Source organism: Artemia sp. Qi Xiang Cuo, chromosome 2 (assembly GCF_049724085.1).
Source record: "Artemia sp. Qi Xiang Cuo chromosome 2, ASM4972408v1, whole genome shotgun sequence".
Lineage (NCBI taxonomy): Eukaryota > Metazoa > Arthropoda > Branchiopoda > Anostraca > Artemiidae > Artemia > Artemia sp. Qi Xiang Cuo.
Window position 1 is genome coordinate 36,475,366 of NC_142795.1, and position 15,889 is coordinate 36,491,254.

The 15,889-nt window shown below is 33.8% G+C and overlaps 1 protein-coding gene across 1 annotated transcript in view; it reads left to right on the plus strand.

Annotated features, from left to right (window-relative positions):
• The first annotated feature begins 3,920 nt into the window (after nucleotides 1-3,920).
• LOC148955186 (glutamate receptor ionotropic, kainate 1-like) overlaps nucleotides 3,921-15,889 on the plus strand; it is a 133,557-nt gene continuing 121,588 nt past the window's right edge. The window contains exons 1-2 of the mRNA XM_089106500.1: nucleotides 3,921-4,058; nucleotides 6,206-6,367. Coding sequence (XP_088962626.1) covers nucleotides 3,968-4,058; nucleotides 6,206-6,367 — 253 coding nt within the window. The 5' untranslated portion in view covers nucleotides 3,921-3,967. The remainder of the gene's footprint in view (nucleotides 4,059-6,205; nucleotides 6,368-15,889) is intronic.

Below are 15,889 nucleotides of genomic sequence, written 5' to 3' on the forward strand. Positions count from 1 at the left end.
GTATTGGTGCTATTGCTTGTATTGCATGGATTTTTCCATTCTCAAGACATGATCCTCAGTTTTATCTGAAAGTTCTTCATTGTGATTATAAAGGCGGCTTCTGAGCTTCCAAAATTGAGCAGAAACTCAGCAGCACTTAAAAAAGCTTATGAGCTGATTTATGTCACGAGAACCCTCTGGGCTATGACCCTTCAACTCGTGAAACGTGTACGCTAGTACAACATAAAACATTTTTGAAACAAACGCACAGTCAACTTCTTTGCATGCGTCTCTAAGCGATAGCAACTAACCATGAAGCCCAGGAGGTTGACATCACCCATGAAGGTGTTGTAATCTGAGACTTCTTTTGTACCTTTGACTTTAACATTTGACCTCTTGTACCTTTCAAACGTTTGATTTCTATCTCCTCTCCTATGTCTTTGCTGTTGGAAACTAGCAAAACTCCTTCGTTACCGTACCATTGAGTAATGATTACGTTACTCTTTGAATGCATATACGTTACAGAAGTTTCTCTGCCTTTTTTTCATTTTGAATTAAAGATATTGGGGTTGTTAACACCCAATCAATTTTTATTGTAGTCCCAGTCACATTTATTTTCATTTCAGCCGGCATGACCAGGATCTTGACAGAAGTGAAAGATCTGTCAAAATAGAGATATGTACCTTCTGACAGGGTCTTGGGAAAGGCTAGTACAGTTCCAGCTGAGGAGCCATGTACTTTAGATTGTCTACCGAAGTTTATCAAAATAAGAAAATAACGATAAGTTGGATAAAACACTTAAGATAATGGAAGGTGCAGTAATAAGATGAGTAACGATCATGTTATAAAATCTATGAATAATGTATTTGCCGAAAATCCACCAGGAAAATCGTTTTGAAATTTACTTTTCTAAATAAGATCAATTTTTGATAAAAAAAAAATTATAGAGAAAACCTAACAAAATTATTAAACTAATCTTAGTGATATTTAACTAAAATGAAAATACAGAAAATCCTGAGCCAATTACTTGTTAACTTCCTCGATCACAGAATTTGAAACGAGTGTCGAACGACGAGGTTTCGAGGCTTGACAAGAGGTATCTGTTCTAAGTAATTGCTGACAAAACTGTCTATATGAAGTCTAGTGTTGAAAAATTACTCTTCATTTTTCTCATTACTTATTCTTAACACTTCCATTTTTTTTTCTTTTCTTATCTTTGCTATTTTTTATCTCCAAAATTAAACATTTTTGAGTTAGCGAAATAGCCATTAACTGTCACAAAAACTTGATGAAAAAATTTTGATGGCATTTTAAGCGCAAAAAACGTGTTAAAGAACTCAAATCTTGGCTAGAAGGGAGATTCCTTGCACATAATCCTTCTGTAAGAGTGTCTACAGACGAGGACGTCCAGTCTTAGGTCAGGTAGATAAAGCCCTTCGACTAGTAACAAGTTAGTTGGTGTACATTTTTCTGATTAGATTTATGGCTTTATTATAAGTTTTAGAAAGTGATTTAAGAAAAGACCGAAAAGTTGACATCCATATAACTGGAAAATAAGAAAGATATGAGTGAATTAAACTGCGAAAGAGGATTATTAGAACTGGCCAAGGGAAAATTTATTTGAAGTTTCTTAGAATACTAAGGCTTCTATTACACATTCATTTTAATCAAATCAATATGATGCTGAAAGATAAATTTTCATCAGGAAGGATGCTTATGAAACAATTATGGCCATCCTTTGATTTACTAATAGAGAATCTAAAAAGGAAATTATTTAAAATGGTATTAACATTGAAGAGAACAAGTCTTTTTGAAACAGTAAAAATAAATAAATTGTAACAAATTTTTATGGTAAGAACTTTTTTAAAACAAGTAAGTGTGGTATTGGCTCTCCTCAAACCCCCAGGAAGGCTAATACTAACTATTTTAAGAAGAAAATCTAATTTATGTTTTTTCATTGATGCAACTGTATTACATATTAACCTTATATGCTGTTTCACAGGGGAAGGGATTTTTCCTGGATTTAAAGATAGTGTTCAATTTTTAGCATCATAATGAAAAAAAACTATATAAACAATAAATGTTTTCAATATAGCGCAAATTACACTGTAATGTTCAAGGGGAATTGAAGGGTGACAGTATTAGGCCTGCCCTTAAATGTGTTTTTTTGTGTTTGTTTCAGATTTGGCTGTCCTGTTCATTGTAATTTCCTTTCTTCCCTTCATATACAGCAATTTTTGCTCCTTTAGGTTTAACCTCTTAGATAATCTAATTCCTGCTTGCTTTTAATTTTAAATTTGGTCTTATTTTAGCTTTTCAGGGAATTTTTTTTTTATTTCAGTTGAATTTCAGCTCGTTTCTTAATTAAAGTAATTTTGCAATCATATTAAAAATTGGTAACATTTGCTAACTGGTGATGTGTATATCATCAGTTAATGTAAATAAGTAGGAAAAATTACAGTAGTAATCTTGGTAGGAGTAGCGGTAGAAGCAACCGCACAGTGGTAAAAAACCTTTATATTACAATATTTGCCTCAAATTTGTAAACAAACATCGTGTATCCTTAATATTTTTTACTTAATATTTACTTAATGTGTTTTGATCTTGGACTTTTGTATTGCAATATTTTTCCCAGATTGGAAATTGACAGAGTCAATTTTGGTAGAAATTAAACACAATATACTGAATAATTACTTAACCTGTTTAAAATTATAACAGTCACGGCAATTGTAATTACATTTAATGGCATATATTATGTCACTTTTCTTAGCTTTTTATTCCATTTCATTCAAAACCATAGAAAATTCCTAACCAAACGATACTTTTAACGTCAACGTCAATCCTAAATATCGTTTTCATTGTGGCTCAAAACCTAGCCATCAGGAGAGTCTGAGAGCGACAGTCCATATGAAGAGTTTTGTTAGGGAGCCCAACTTTGGGTTTGTCCCGCTTCTTCTTTCTTTTTTCCTCTGTACTGCTGATTTTATTTTATTGCGAGAAATTGTTAAGAGTCAACTTCAGTAGTTTTTACGAAAAGTGTCGGCCTCGGGGTTGGGCTTAGGCAGCATTAGGCAGCATATTGTCTAGGGGGGGGGGGGGCAGTCGATAGTGTGATGGAGTTTTATCAACTGCTTTTTGCAAACCATCTGCTTTTTCAGCCATATCTAATGTAAATTTGAAGGAATAGTGGGGGCAGCTGCCCCCTGCCCCCTCCCTGCACCCATGGCCTCGGGCCCGATTGATGGGCCAAGAGAAAGGCTAGACGCCCATATTAGGGTGAGATGAAATAACTAACAAAATTGTTTGACGTTTTTGTAAATACCCCTAAAAATGGTTTGAATAGGATGGGATAGGAGAAGAGGGTTCAATGTGTCAGTTCCAGATGGTTTAACAGAGTGAAACATTTTTAGTACCGCTAAGTTACTCTTCTCTCTATGGCATACTTTCATCCACACCCTGCCTTAGGGATAAACTATTATTAACTCAAATTTGAATTTTAAAATGTATTTTTAAGTATTCTGCAATATAAGCTTAAAATGACTAGAACATTCTGGAATGAATTTGGTATAACAGTTCTTTCTATTTTTTTGCCCTTAAATATCAGAAATATCTAAACAGGGTAATTAGAAAATCTAGGTGAAGAAGATAGTAATCTTAACATCTTAGAAGAAACTCCACTTGTTTCAAAAAAACCTCTGAATATGTTATTTCTGATTTGATGAAAAAAGAACTGCATCTTATAGTCTACATTTAGACACAAAAAACGCAATCTACTAGCTTCAGCTTATTATTTGAATGTTATATCATTTTATCGTATCGAAGTAAGTGTCCCTTCAATGGCATTAGAGCGCCTGCTTTCTCTCTGCAATTCTCCACCGGGGATCACGGTAGATTTTCTTCCTCTGGAGAGGGAATACCCTCTATTTAGTTTGTTAATAGATTAAGGGGAGAGTGTGACTGAACCTAAATAAGAACACAGCCATGAGAAATGATTAAATGGACCCAGCCTATTGTCTTTGTCTTAGCAAACATTTCATTTTTATGCACGGTAAATGGATTGCCTCGACACATCAAAATAGGTATGTAGCAAATTTTTATGAATCTGCCATAATTACTTTTGGTTTTGCAACTTCATAATTCATATTCTAAGTATGAAGACAGAAAAATTTTTCCTTTGAAAAATTTATTTAGTGCTAGAAAAATTTTTAAATCGCAGAAAAAATGTTGTATTTTGCTTTCTTCTTCAAGAATTGACAAATAAACGACTTGACCGAGGGCAAGCAATATTTGGTAAAAATCATTTATTAGTGACTCGGAGATAAATCATTTGAATTTGTATGAATCATATAGCTATCGAAATAATCTCAAGAAACAATAAAAGTATTAAAATATTGACTACAGATGCCTCGCCACAGTAATGAAGCATGTCCATGATTTGCCAATTTGTGATATGCTCAATTTCTTTTAGCGTGATTTGGATGATTGGCCCACAAGATTGAAGGTTTAAGGTATATCTTTTTATTTAGAACAGATGCAAACTTGGAACGGGGCTATTCATTTTTTAATACTGTGAATAAATGATTGGCTAGATAGTAGTGTCAAGGTGTTGACGGGGCTGTCGGCGTTCCAAAACTGTTAGATATCTGTGACCGTCACCATCAAATATATTCTGTAAATTTGAAAACTAGCGAAGCAAACCAAATAAGAGGGCAGTAAGATTAATTTTTTCCAGTCATCTTAATGCTTCCCTGTATTTGGGAGGCACTCGAACGGATGTGGTTTTGCAGGTAAATAGAATGTCTTTCAACGGGGTTCTACAAAAAACGTGGACCAGAATGTTTATGATTTTTAGTTTTGTTATCCTTTTTTTTATAGGATTTTGAACTTCTCAGGGGGTATTAGCCACTTTCGTTTCTAGTTTTTAAAAGGAAGTCAATATCTTCCATATTTACTGAAACAATTTACTGAAAGCCGTTTATTTTTTGAATCAACAGGCTCATTCAGAACTCTTTAGTAGATAAACAAGCTATTTGAGACCCAAATGGAAGCAAAATTTGAGTGATGGTGTGTTTTCGGGCCGGAATGTGATTTCACGAAAGATAGGCGTTTCTATTGTAAGCTTTGATCCGAATTTATCAAGTCCTGTTAAAGCAGATCTTCAAATGGCTACTGTGTAATTTCGCATCGAACTTTTCAAATCAGAGTGTTTTTTCATAAAATTTTATAATTGCACCTTTAGTACAATTATTATTACTAAAGAAAACATATTTTCACTAAAAAAATTATGTGCCTTAGCATTTATGTTTTACAACTGCGCATTATTGTGCCAAGAAGGCTTACTTTGACAAAAATGTTTGTTAAGTAGATAGTTGGAAATTTAGTTTTAACAAAGTCTAGTTCAACTCTGTTTGTTTACATAATGAACTCCTTTCTGGCCCATTTTCAGCTGTCGAAAGACCAACTGAGGCAAGTAGTTACTTCAACTACATAAACATAGACAGTAATTAATGCATCACAAATTGATTTGACATTAAAAAAAAAGGAACACGTGTAATTTTTGAAGTAATCTGTTTAGCTTGCTGAAGAAGTGTTTTGAATTAGTGAATCAATAGTTCATTCAATAGTTGATTCACCGATAGATTTTTATACATTTAAATGGAATGATTATAGAAAGAAGAAAGAATTGATGATATTAGGAGACGAATTAGACAGAATAAGAAAAATCGCTAGTAGTTTTTTTCAGGGCCCTTTAATTTTCAGATGGATTTGTTTGTGTATTGGGGTTTATGCTGACCAGAAAATAAAGTTTTCTGGCCTATTTCGGGAGACCCCTGCCCCAAATATAGATACTTACTTGTTTATTAAGACACACTTGAACGTGGGACGTACCGCACAGTTATACATTATAAACTGTTTGCAAGAAAAAAAAACGATTAAAATGCAATGAAAAATATCGGGTTCTTACGATTATGAAATCAAAAGCCCTAATGACCGTATAATAAAACCCAGTCTTATCATAAAAATTACGAAATCTTGAAAAATATTATTTGTGCTCAAGTGGGAAACGCCAGAAACTCCTTTTTCTAACCTATACCTTAGTTACACAAAGTAAATAACAGCGATATTTCCCATCATATTCCTCGTTTTCCATTCTCTACTATGCACTAGTATTGATCAAATCACGACAAGTAATTTCTAATAACTAAGCTTTTATTAAATTTCTCAGGGGCATTATTCTTAGAAGAGCAGAAAGGAAGTGCCGTAGAATTGGCTTTCAAATATGCTGTATACAAAGTTAATAAAGATCCAGATTTATTGCCAAACTCCTCCATTCATTATGATATTGAATATGTAAAGCTCGAAGATAGCTTCCACACATCAAAGAAAGGTAATTTTTATTAATGTTTTTTTTTGTGTTGGTGTTTAACGCTCGAATGTAAAACTCGAAGTTTAAACAAGTTAAATATATAAATTTGCGTCAGATTTCATACTTTCTATCCAAGGGCGCATCCAGAACTTTTGTTCAGTGGGGAAGGTTACAATAAACAAATCTTAAAAAAACGCGTCGAAAATTTGTTTAAATACATTTTTGTTACGTTTTTACGAGTCAGATAATTATTTTTTTGGGGGGGGGGGTGAAATCCCATACCCCCCTGACTAGTGTCTTACTTTGAGCCCTTCTAAGGATAATAAGCGCCGACGCATATTTCTTTCTTATAAATTTAATCTTGAGTTGTTTAAAATTGAGTTAGGGATGCATAGGTTTTCATTATTCTCCAACTGTAAGACAAGTCTGGTGTGATCAGATCCAAATTTTTCATTGGAATCAACGCCTCATTTGCGAAAAATTACTGTAGGAAGATTAGGAATCAAAATTAAGGGTTAAAGAAAATTCAATATAAAGTATTTGTCAGGTTCCCAACTCAACATTATATTCTGCATTTTAGTATCACGATAAACAGTTGGATCAGTAAACTTTATGTGGAAAACCACTCAGAGAGCAAGGTTGTGGAGGTGAAGGCCTAGAAGAGATATCTCGAGTATAAAACGGAAAAATGCTATCTCTCTATCAAATTATTTTAGTGGAACGATAAGAAAATGCAAGAGACTACTATCCATGTAACATAGAAGCAATTCTCCATATTCTTTTTTATGTTAAATAAGTAAGTTTATATTTAATAGAAAATGTAGATCACACTGAAAGTGTGGCTAAGTGAACAATGTATTTTTTCTAAGCAATTGCTCCCCGCGCAATCTTTGTTAAGAGATTTATCGATAAATTGCTGACAGTCTCCATGATTTAGCATAAAGGAAATGGGAAGTATAAAATAGATCGTGGGAAAAGACTTTTGGTTTTTGGAACTTACAAATGCGTTTCCTAGCCCTATTAAGTATAAATCCTCCTTACCTGTTTTCTGACACCCTCTATACTTACAGGGAAGTATATGCTTGTATTATATTGCCTTGTACTTCAGACATACGAGTAATTATACCCAGTACTTATATCTCGTGCTTATACCCAAGACTCTGGCACTCAATGGCCGCACTCTTGGTTGGAAAATTTTCCACAAATATTTTTTGGTTATGTATTCTTAAATAAACCGGTTAGCTAGAAACATTTTTCTGAGTTGTTGAAGAGCGTCTATGAAACACGCTTGCAAAGGTAGCAGTGGTATAATTGCCTTATTCTTTTTATGGATATATATTATTTTCAAAATTATATCATTAAGGGTTTCGTTAACTATTAGCAAGGATCGCTCTTTACTTACAGTTTTTAACGCAAAATGTCTGAAAACATAAACTTATGATAATATCCATTTTATTTTGAACAACTTAATGTTTATCTAATTTTTGAAACTTCTGAAAATTTTTCCTCTGATTCAATATAGGCGTTACTACATTAGTCACTTAAGTGTTGGAGCTAAATCTCCTTCCGCCGATCGATTTTATTTTCAGAAACAAGAAAAACTTCTGGAAGCCAAAACTGGGATGTATGGTGGATATGGAACTATCTCGTATACTAATTTATAAAATTTTGCCATGGAGACGGCAGACGTGTGCATTCATGCATCAGCTTGATAGTAAGGGATTTTCCCCAAAACTAGTAGCGTTTTGAGCTTTCATCATAAAGCCGACTGAAACTTCCGTAGTATCCATTTATAGGACGAAATTCATGAAAAATAACATCGATTTAATACCCACGACACAATTGCTCTTGAAGGCTAAGCTCTTACTTAGCCCCTTATTCAACTGATCGAAAGCCTTATTCAAACTGATCGAAAAAGATTTGTTCGCAAAGAAGTTTTTCAAAGAAAAATAATGAGTTTACTTAAACTAAAGACAAAAAAAGTCACATAATAATTGAAGCTTAAAATGAAGATATATAACTATCAATGAACAAATAAGACCCAAAACGAACAAAATTTATAATGAATGGTCAATCAAAACTTAAAAACAACAGAAACTACCAAATATTGTCCTCGTCTTTCCTTTAAAATTTAAACTTAACACTGATATATTGTAGATCTGTCTTTCTTGATTACCTGTATGCACATAGTATCTTTGGTTTAACTCAATACCCCCCTCAACATTTCCTGAAACTTTAAACATAATACTCTTTTCCGTCCCTGAGATATACTGAGGGGGATGAGTTGTCTTCTATTTGATTGTCTATGTATCTTTTAATTTAGTTTTTAAATCCTCCCCATTATGCTGTTCAAGTTTGAATTTATTACCCTTAGTAATTTCTGAGATATTACAGATATGCCCTTTTGACAACCTGGATGCAAATAGTGTCTTGGTTAGTCCAACATTCTCCTCAACATGCCCTGAAAATATCAATTTAATAAACTCAGCCATTCCTGAGATATTGCCGATGCACTCTTTTGACAACCTGCATACACTAAGAGTGTTTTAATTTATTTCAACATTCCCCTGAAGCTTTCTTGAAAGTTTCACCATTGAACCCTTAGCCTTTTTAGAGACCCAGAATCAAGTCTGCCTCCCTTTCCCAATAAGAGAACGTACATTTAAACAACGAGCAGCTTGCATAACTTACAGCCCTTCCCCCAGGGACTCTGCGTGGTCGCAACATCTACAGGGGAATGGTAATCGGAGCTTTCAACTATTTTAAAAAAATAGACATCTCAAGACTTTGATCAGATTTCCTTGGGGAACAGCATCTAAAAGGGTGTCGGAGAGAGCTTGCGACCCTCCAATCACTTTTGACTCTTAAAATGGGTGCTAGAACTTTTAATTTTCTATTGAATTAGCCCCCTCAAAAGTTACTATGACAGTTCATTCCACAAGAAGGGGCCTGGGTAAAGAAAACAACAATTGTACATTGAAGCCATAATGTACCATGGTTTAAAACAAACCCTTGTAACTCAAAAATTTTATCTTTAGGTTTAGGTACGGCTGGTCTTATATTTCTTAATTTAAATAAAAAAAAAAACACGTTTTTGCAACTGAAAGTAAGGAGGAAAATTAAAACAAAAACGATCAGAAATTATTCCGTATATTTAGGGGGGATGCCCCCTTTCTCGACACCTTGCTCTTCTCACTAAAGTTTCTTAGCACTTTTCAAAGAAGCATCTTATTCTAATTAAACGGCCGTTAGGAGTTTTTCTTAAAAGATTTGGACAAACAGTCAAACTTTAGCGTAAAGAGCAAGGTGTCGAGGAGGGAGACCCCTCAGATACGGAATAATATCTGTTTTTGAGTTTTGCTGTCGCTCCTTGCTTTCAGTTGAAAAAAAACATGTTTTATATTTAATTTCTGATCGTTTTTCAAATAATACCGGTAAATAAGGCTCCCCCTCCCTGAAAAATTCCTGCCCTTACCGGAGGCACTTCCGTAGAAAGTTCCTTCCATGTAAACCCCCCCCCCCCGTAACACTACCCTCTAGACCGTTCCGTCCACGCTGAAACCCCCCCCCCCCTAGAATTTCTTGCGGATGATTTCGCATGAAAAAATTCTTCTTTGCATACTTTCTTTTGAAAAAGACTTTTATTTCTAATTGTTTGTTTAATCACTCCTGAAATCCCCCATTCATTGGAAAATTTTTCACGGAAATCTCCCCCCCTCCCAAGTAGGAAGTTGCTTACGTGGAAAATTCCCCCGTGGAGAATTTCTCCTGCCAAAAAAAATCCCATGGAGAATTCATCCTGCGGAAAACCTGCCCCCACCACTGAAAAATTCCCCAGAAAATTCCAAACCTGCTGGAAAAGCCAATTCTTTTAATGCATCTATTGATATCAAAATTATGTTTTTTAGAGTCTCGGTTACTGTTGAGCCTAGTTACTCTTTATTTGTAGTCAAAAGTTAAGAGCCGGAAAAATTTATATTATTTTCGAAAAAAGGGTGAAACATCCCCTAAAAGTGATTGAATCTTAATAAAAAACCCTGTCATTAGAGTCAGCGTATTAGAAAACCCCACTGTAGAAGTTCCAACCTCCTATCTGAAAAAATGTGGAATTTTATACTTTTTTGCCAGAAGAAAGATCACGGATGCGCGTTTATTTTTTTTTCCAAGGGTTATCGTATCGATCCAGTGGTCCTAGAATATCGTGAGAGGGCTCATGCAAATGAAAATTAAAAGCTCTAGTGTTCTTTTTAAGTGACCAGAAAAATTGGAGGAAATAGGCCCCCTCCCACGCTCATTTTTTTCCCGAAGTCACCCGATCAAAATTTTGAGATAGCCATTTTGTTCAGCATAGTCGAAAATCTAATAAATATGTCTTTGAGGATGAATGAAAGATCTAAAGCCGAACTGGCCAGCCATGACAAAAACCAACAAAGAGAAAAATTTAAAAAAAAAACATCTATTAGATTTCACATCTATTCATAGATGCCATTGAAACCTCCGCTATAAACAGTTTTAGAATCTCCCATTGCTTCTGGGGTAGGTTCATGGATGATGTGGTGTGCGTTTGGAAACATAGATTGGACTCCTTAGACCAATTTTGTAAGCATTTAAATAGTTTTGAATAATAATATTAAATTTACAGTTGAGTTTGAGGATAATAATAAATTACCTTTTCTGGATATTTTATTAATTAAAAGGGATCTCCATTTACTTTTCTCGATTTACATATAACCAACTCAAAATGATAGTTATTTAAATTTTAATTATTGCTACCCTATATCGGTAAAAAGGAGGGTTGTCATTTAACTATTGGATAGAGCCTTTAGCATTTGTTCCCATGAATTTCTGGATTCGGACTTGTTATACTTGAGGGATCTTTTGTTTTGTAATAGTTATCCAATTAAGTTCATTGATAAAATAATTGAAAATAGCCGGGTTAAACATGATAGAAGGGTCATTGGGGTTTTTCAGTCTGTAGATATAGTTGTATCAAAAAGCTTCATTTCATTATCAGACGTACCTGGTTTGGGTGAGAATCTTTCACGGCTTTTACGTAAATTTTTTATAGATACTAGCTTGCAATCGTTGAGACCAATGGTTGGTTTTTTAGTTCTGGTAAGGATTTAACTCGGGAAAATTTAGTAAGCGGGGTAAATAAAATTCCATGTTCTTGTGGGAAGTTCTATATTGGTAGGACTCACCAACAATTTGTTGAAAGGTTTATTGAACACCGAAACTCAATAGAAAAAACCCTACAATTAAGCAAGCCTCCAGAAACTTTCGTTTCAGCTTTAGCAGAGCATATTTGGCTTCAACCAGATCATTTTGTAAAATTTGATGAAGCCTTGGGTATTTCTAATGATAAGGGTTACACCCAATGGGCTAAAGAAGCCATAGAAATTAAAAAACATATGTTTGCTAACCTTTCCATAAATAGGGACACAGGTAATTTAAATACTGACCAAATTTATGATAACCTTCTAAAGAGTGAATCAACAGTCAATAAGAGAGTTAAGATTTTAAATAATCACCAGGGGACTATTTTACCTGCTAGACCAAAACGATTTGCTTCAGTAATAGCTAACAAAAGGATTATTTCGCAACGGAATAATTGAAAGTAATTTACAGTTTTTTTTATTTTTCCTCAGTTACTCTGGTGTCATCACTTACGTAACTCTATATTCTCACTCTTTCCCTATGTGTATCAGTTTGCACCACTTTTATATTTTTTTTTTTTTTTTTTTTGGTGGTGGTTTTATTGGTTTTTAGTTTTATCTTGTTTTTTTTCCTGTTGTTATTGTTTTTATTTCGTGCTGAAGACGCCTTGTTTGTATACAGGCAAAATAACCGGGTTGTTTTGTTGTTTTTTTTTTTCTTTTCTCTCCACTGGCCAAATTTTAGTTTTTTTTTTTTTTTTTTTAGATTTTTCTCTTTGTTGGTTTTTGTCTTTGAGGATGACTTAATCCCCCACAGTTCCCGGGGGAAGGGCTGCAAATTATGAACTTTGCTCATTGTTTGCATATAGTATTTGTTATTGGGAAGTATTAAATAAAAAAAAACTAGTTTTTCCAACTGAAAGTAGAGAGCAACATTAAAACTTAAAACGAACAGAAAATATTACGTATATAAGGGGGGTTGCCTCTCCTAAATAGCTCATCCTTACGCTACGTTTTTTTTTAACTTTTAAAGAGGTTATTATTCCAATTAAACAACCTTTGTGATTCAGGAGTCATTCCTAAATAAATAGAACAAAAATCCAACTTAGGTTATTATAAGGTTATTATTAGTTTAAAAAAGGTAAAACTAATATGCAGATTTCGTTTTAGTTATTGATGTACTGTGAGCCAAAATCGAAACCTGAATTAATTCAAAAATGTTCAGAAATTACATAAAAAAGCAAGTTTTTTTTTAACTGAAAGTAAGGAGCGACATTAAAACCTAAAAAAAAACAGAAATTATTCCTTATATGAAAGGGGCCAACCCCTCCTCAACGCTCCACTCTTTACGATAATGTTTTTTATTGTTTTAAAAGGTAGAGCTGTGAGAAAAAGCCAAACTTTAGCGTAAGGATCGGGGCGTTGAGGAGGGGACAGCCCCTTTCATATACCGAATAATTTCTATTCGTTTTAAGTTTTAATGTCGCTCCAAAAAACTTGTTTTTTTTACTTAATTTGATTAAGAATCCTCATATAAGTGAATTCTATTTTTATCTTGTTTTGACATTTTTAAAGATTAATTTCTTTGCGTGAACTTAGTTCAGATTATTATTCAATAAATTTCGACTTTAAGACTCCTAATGAAATTTAAGAGAGATAAATATATAGTTAGATCAGAGTATTTCAAAAGCCCAGGGGTAAATACACACAAAAATATATAAAAAACAAGGAAATCACCAACAGAAAAAATTACAAAGCACACAAAAACATAATACAAAAGCGAAAAAAACCTAATCTAGAGACAAGAGATTAATTTTATAAACTTTTCCTTCATTCTAAGCATTTATCAATGCGCACACCAACTCGAAATATTGGGATTGGTTTACTACTTTGCAAAATACCAGGAAGTAACAAATCAATCCCATGTAAATATTTTCCCCTTAAATCAAAGAGCACCGGGCACTTCCGGAGAAAATGGTCCAAATCTTCATCCTCATCTTTACAAAGGTAAAGGGGACACATATACCGCCCTTCAGGATCAACTTATCTTTTTGTCGAAAACCTTTTGCCTGCTCTGGATTGGAGGCAGTTCGCCCTAAGCTGAATCCTTCGACATAAAATCATAGACGTTAAATTAAATTTAAAATAAACTTCCTCTCCAAAACTACTTTTAGCCTGATTATAATGTTTCAATGTTATAGAATTTACAACCAGCCCTTGCCAATTCTGAATTTTTGACCCTCTACGTAAGACATTCCCACTCTTTCTAGCAATGATTTAATTTGGGATGGCCACAATATTTTCAAATCATTATTCAACCTCTGATCATATGCTGCTCTTACTAGTCTATCTTCGTTTCTTCTAATTAATTAATTTAAAAAAACAAAGTTTTTCCGAGGGAAGTAAATAGCAAAGTTGAAACTTAAAACGAACAAAAATTATTACTTCACAGCCGATCTAACACATATCAATAACACTAGTACAAATAAACCAACTAATTATGTTTCCCTATTCTTTTAGCATTATACAAAACTAGCGCTTTACTGAAAACACAAAATAATATAGGAGTTTTGGTACAGTAAAAGCAGACCAATTAAGGACACTTTTTACAGAATACAAATATTATATTTCCCTTTTAGGATCAGTCCCTTTTAAGGTAAAGTAACAATCCAGATTAGGATTTTGCTTTATTTTGTTTACATTTAATTTGGTATTACTTCTGCACAATGGCTCAGTTCAATCACTGGCTCTCATTTTGGTTCGGAAAAGGACACATCATCATTAATTTGTACACAAGTTCGAAGTAAAGCCATCTTGATAGTATTAGGACTATAGACTAGCTTTAGAATTTCTATCATAGCTTTGAAATTCACTGTTGTATAGAGAGAAATAATCGGATTTCCAGAGTTCATATTATGTCTTATTTGATCTTCATTTCAAGTAATACTAAAGCATATTAAAATTTAAGACTGTATATTACCCAGTATTGGTATTATAGCTGGCAAGACCCAAATGTTGCTTGATAAATCAATCCAATATTTCTGTATGCTGTTCACTTACTTCGCGGTTATTAAAAAATATTTAAGGGCTCATATTTAAGAGCTGTTTAAGGGCTCATTTAAAGCTTATATTTATACCTAATCACTTTTTTCTAAATTTAACTTGATAGCACATTCCCATAAAGTGCACTTTCGGTTGTTTCCCCCATTTTTCTTAATGGAAAAGTATCTTTTTCAATAAAATGACCAAAAAAAGATGTTTTTCAGAACCTAGGCTGGGTAAAAAAATAAGGGGGCAAGAACGTCCTTTCCCCTCAATTACCGCCGTTAGAACTAGCACACAGGCTTCATCGCAGAGTGAAGTTCTAAAGTTCAATTCAAAACTGTTGATCATTCAAGCTTAATCTTTGGTAGATTTTTAGTTGAAAAGTTGTGGGTTTTAGTTAATTTTTCTACGAAATAATCTTTTACTTTTAAGATGAGTTGGAGATTAATGAAACTTACTAAGAGGGTCTGGAGGACGAGTATTTGTGAGGGGTATAATAAACCTCCAGTTAGCGGCTTTGGACCATTATTATTGCAATGGTACCGTTTTATGCTTCCAAACTCTTCCAATTAAGAAGTGGTACCAAAAGTGCCGTTTTTAGTGCTATGTGGCACTTTTAGATGGTAAAATTGATAAAAAGCACGTAGATATGAGAAATAGGTTTAGAATGAGCCTTCCCGGGATATGATTTTAAAAATAAGTGCATCATATTTGCAAAAATAGTGGATTGTCTGAAAAGTAATCGTAAGAAGGGACAAATCATGATTGAAAAAAAAAAAAATCCAAGCTTTAATCGAACACATGGTAATCTAATTTGAAGTCCAGCGCTGTACTAACTGAACCACGCCTCTACTAATGTAATTTAATATATTGATGTTTGCAGGACTTTAAATGTGTATTTTATTAAGGGGGCCTGGAGGAGGAATTTGCAGGAGGTGTTCTTGCAAACCTCCAGTTAAAGGTTTTGGACCATAGTTATTACAATGATACCTTTTTATCTTTCCGAGATTTTCCACTTAAGAAGTGGCACCAAAAGTGTTGTTTTCAGTGCTATATCTCACTTACGAATGGTAGAATTGATAAAAAGCACGTAGATATGAGCAATAGTGTCCAAATGAGCCATTTAATATTACTCTAAATAGTCCTGGGAGCCCGCTATTACTTGCTTTATTATTTCAGGTGTGACAAAAAGAGCGGCGTTTTCAGTGCAATTTGGTACTTTCAGATGGTGGAATTTACAAAAACGACGTAGACACGAGCAACATCTTTTATATGAGCTATCAAAAATCTATCTAAGATGTTCTGGTAGCCCGCTAACCCTAGCCCTCGAGAAACGGCATAA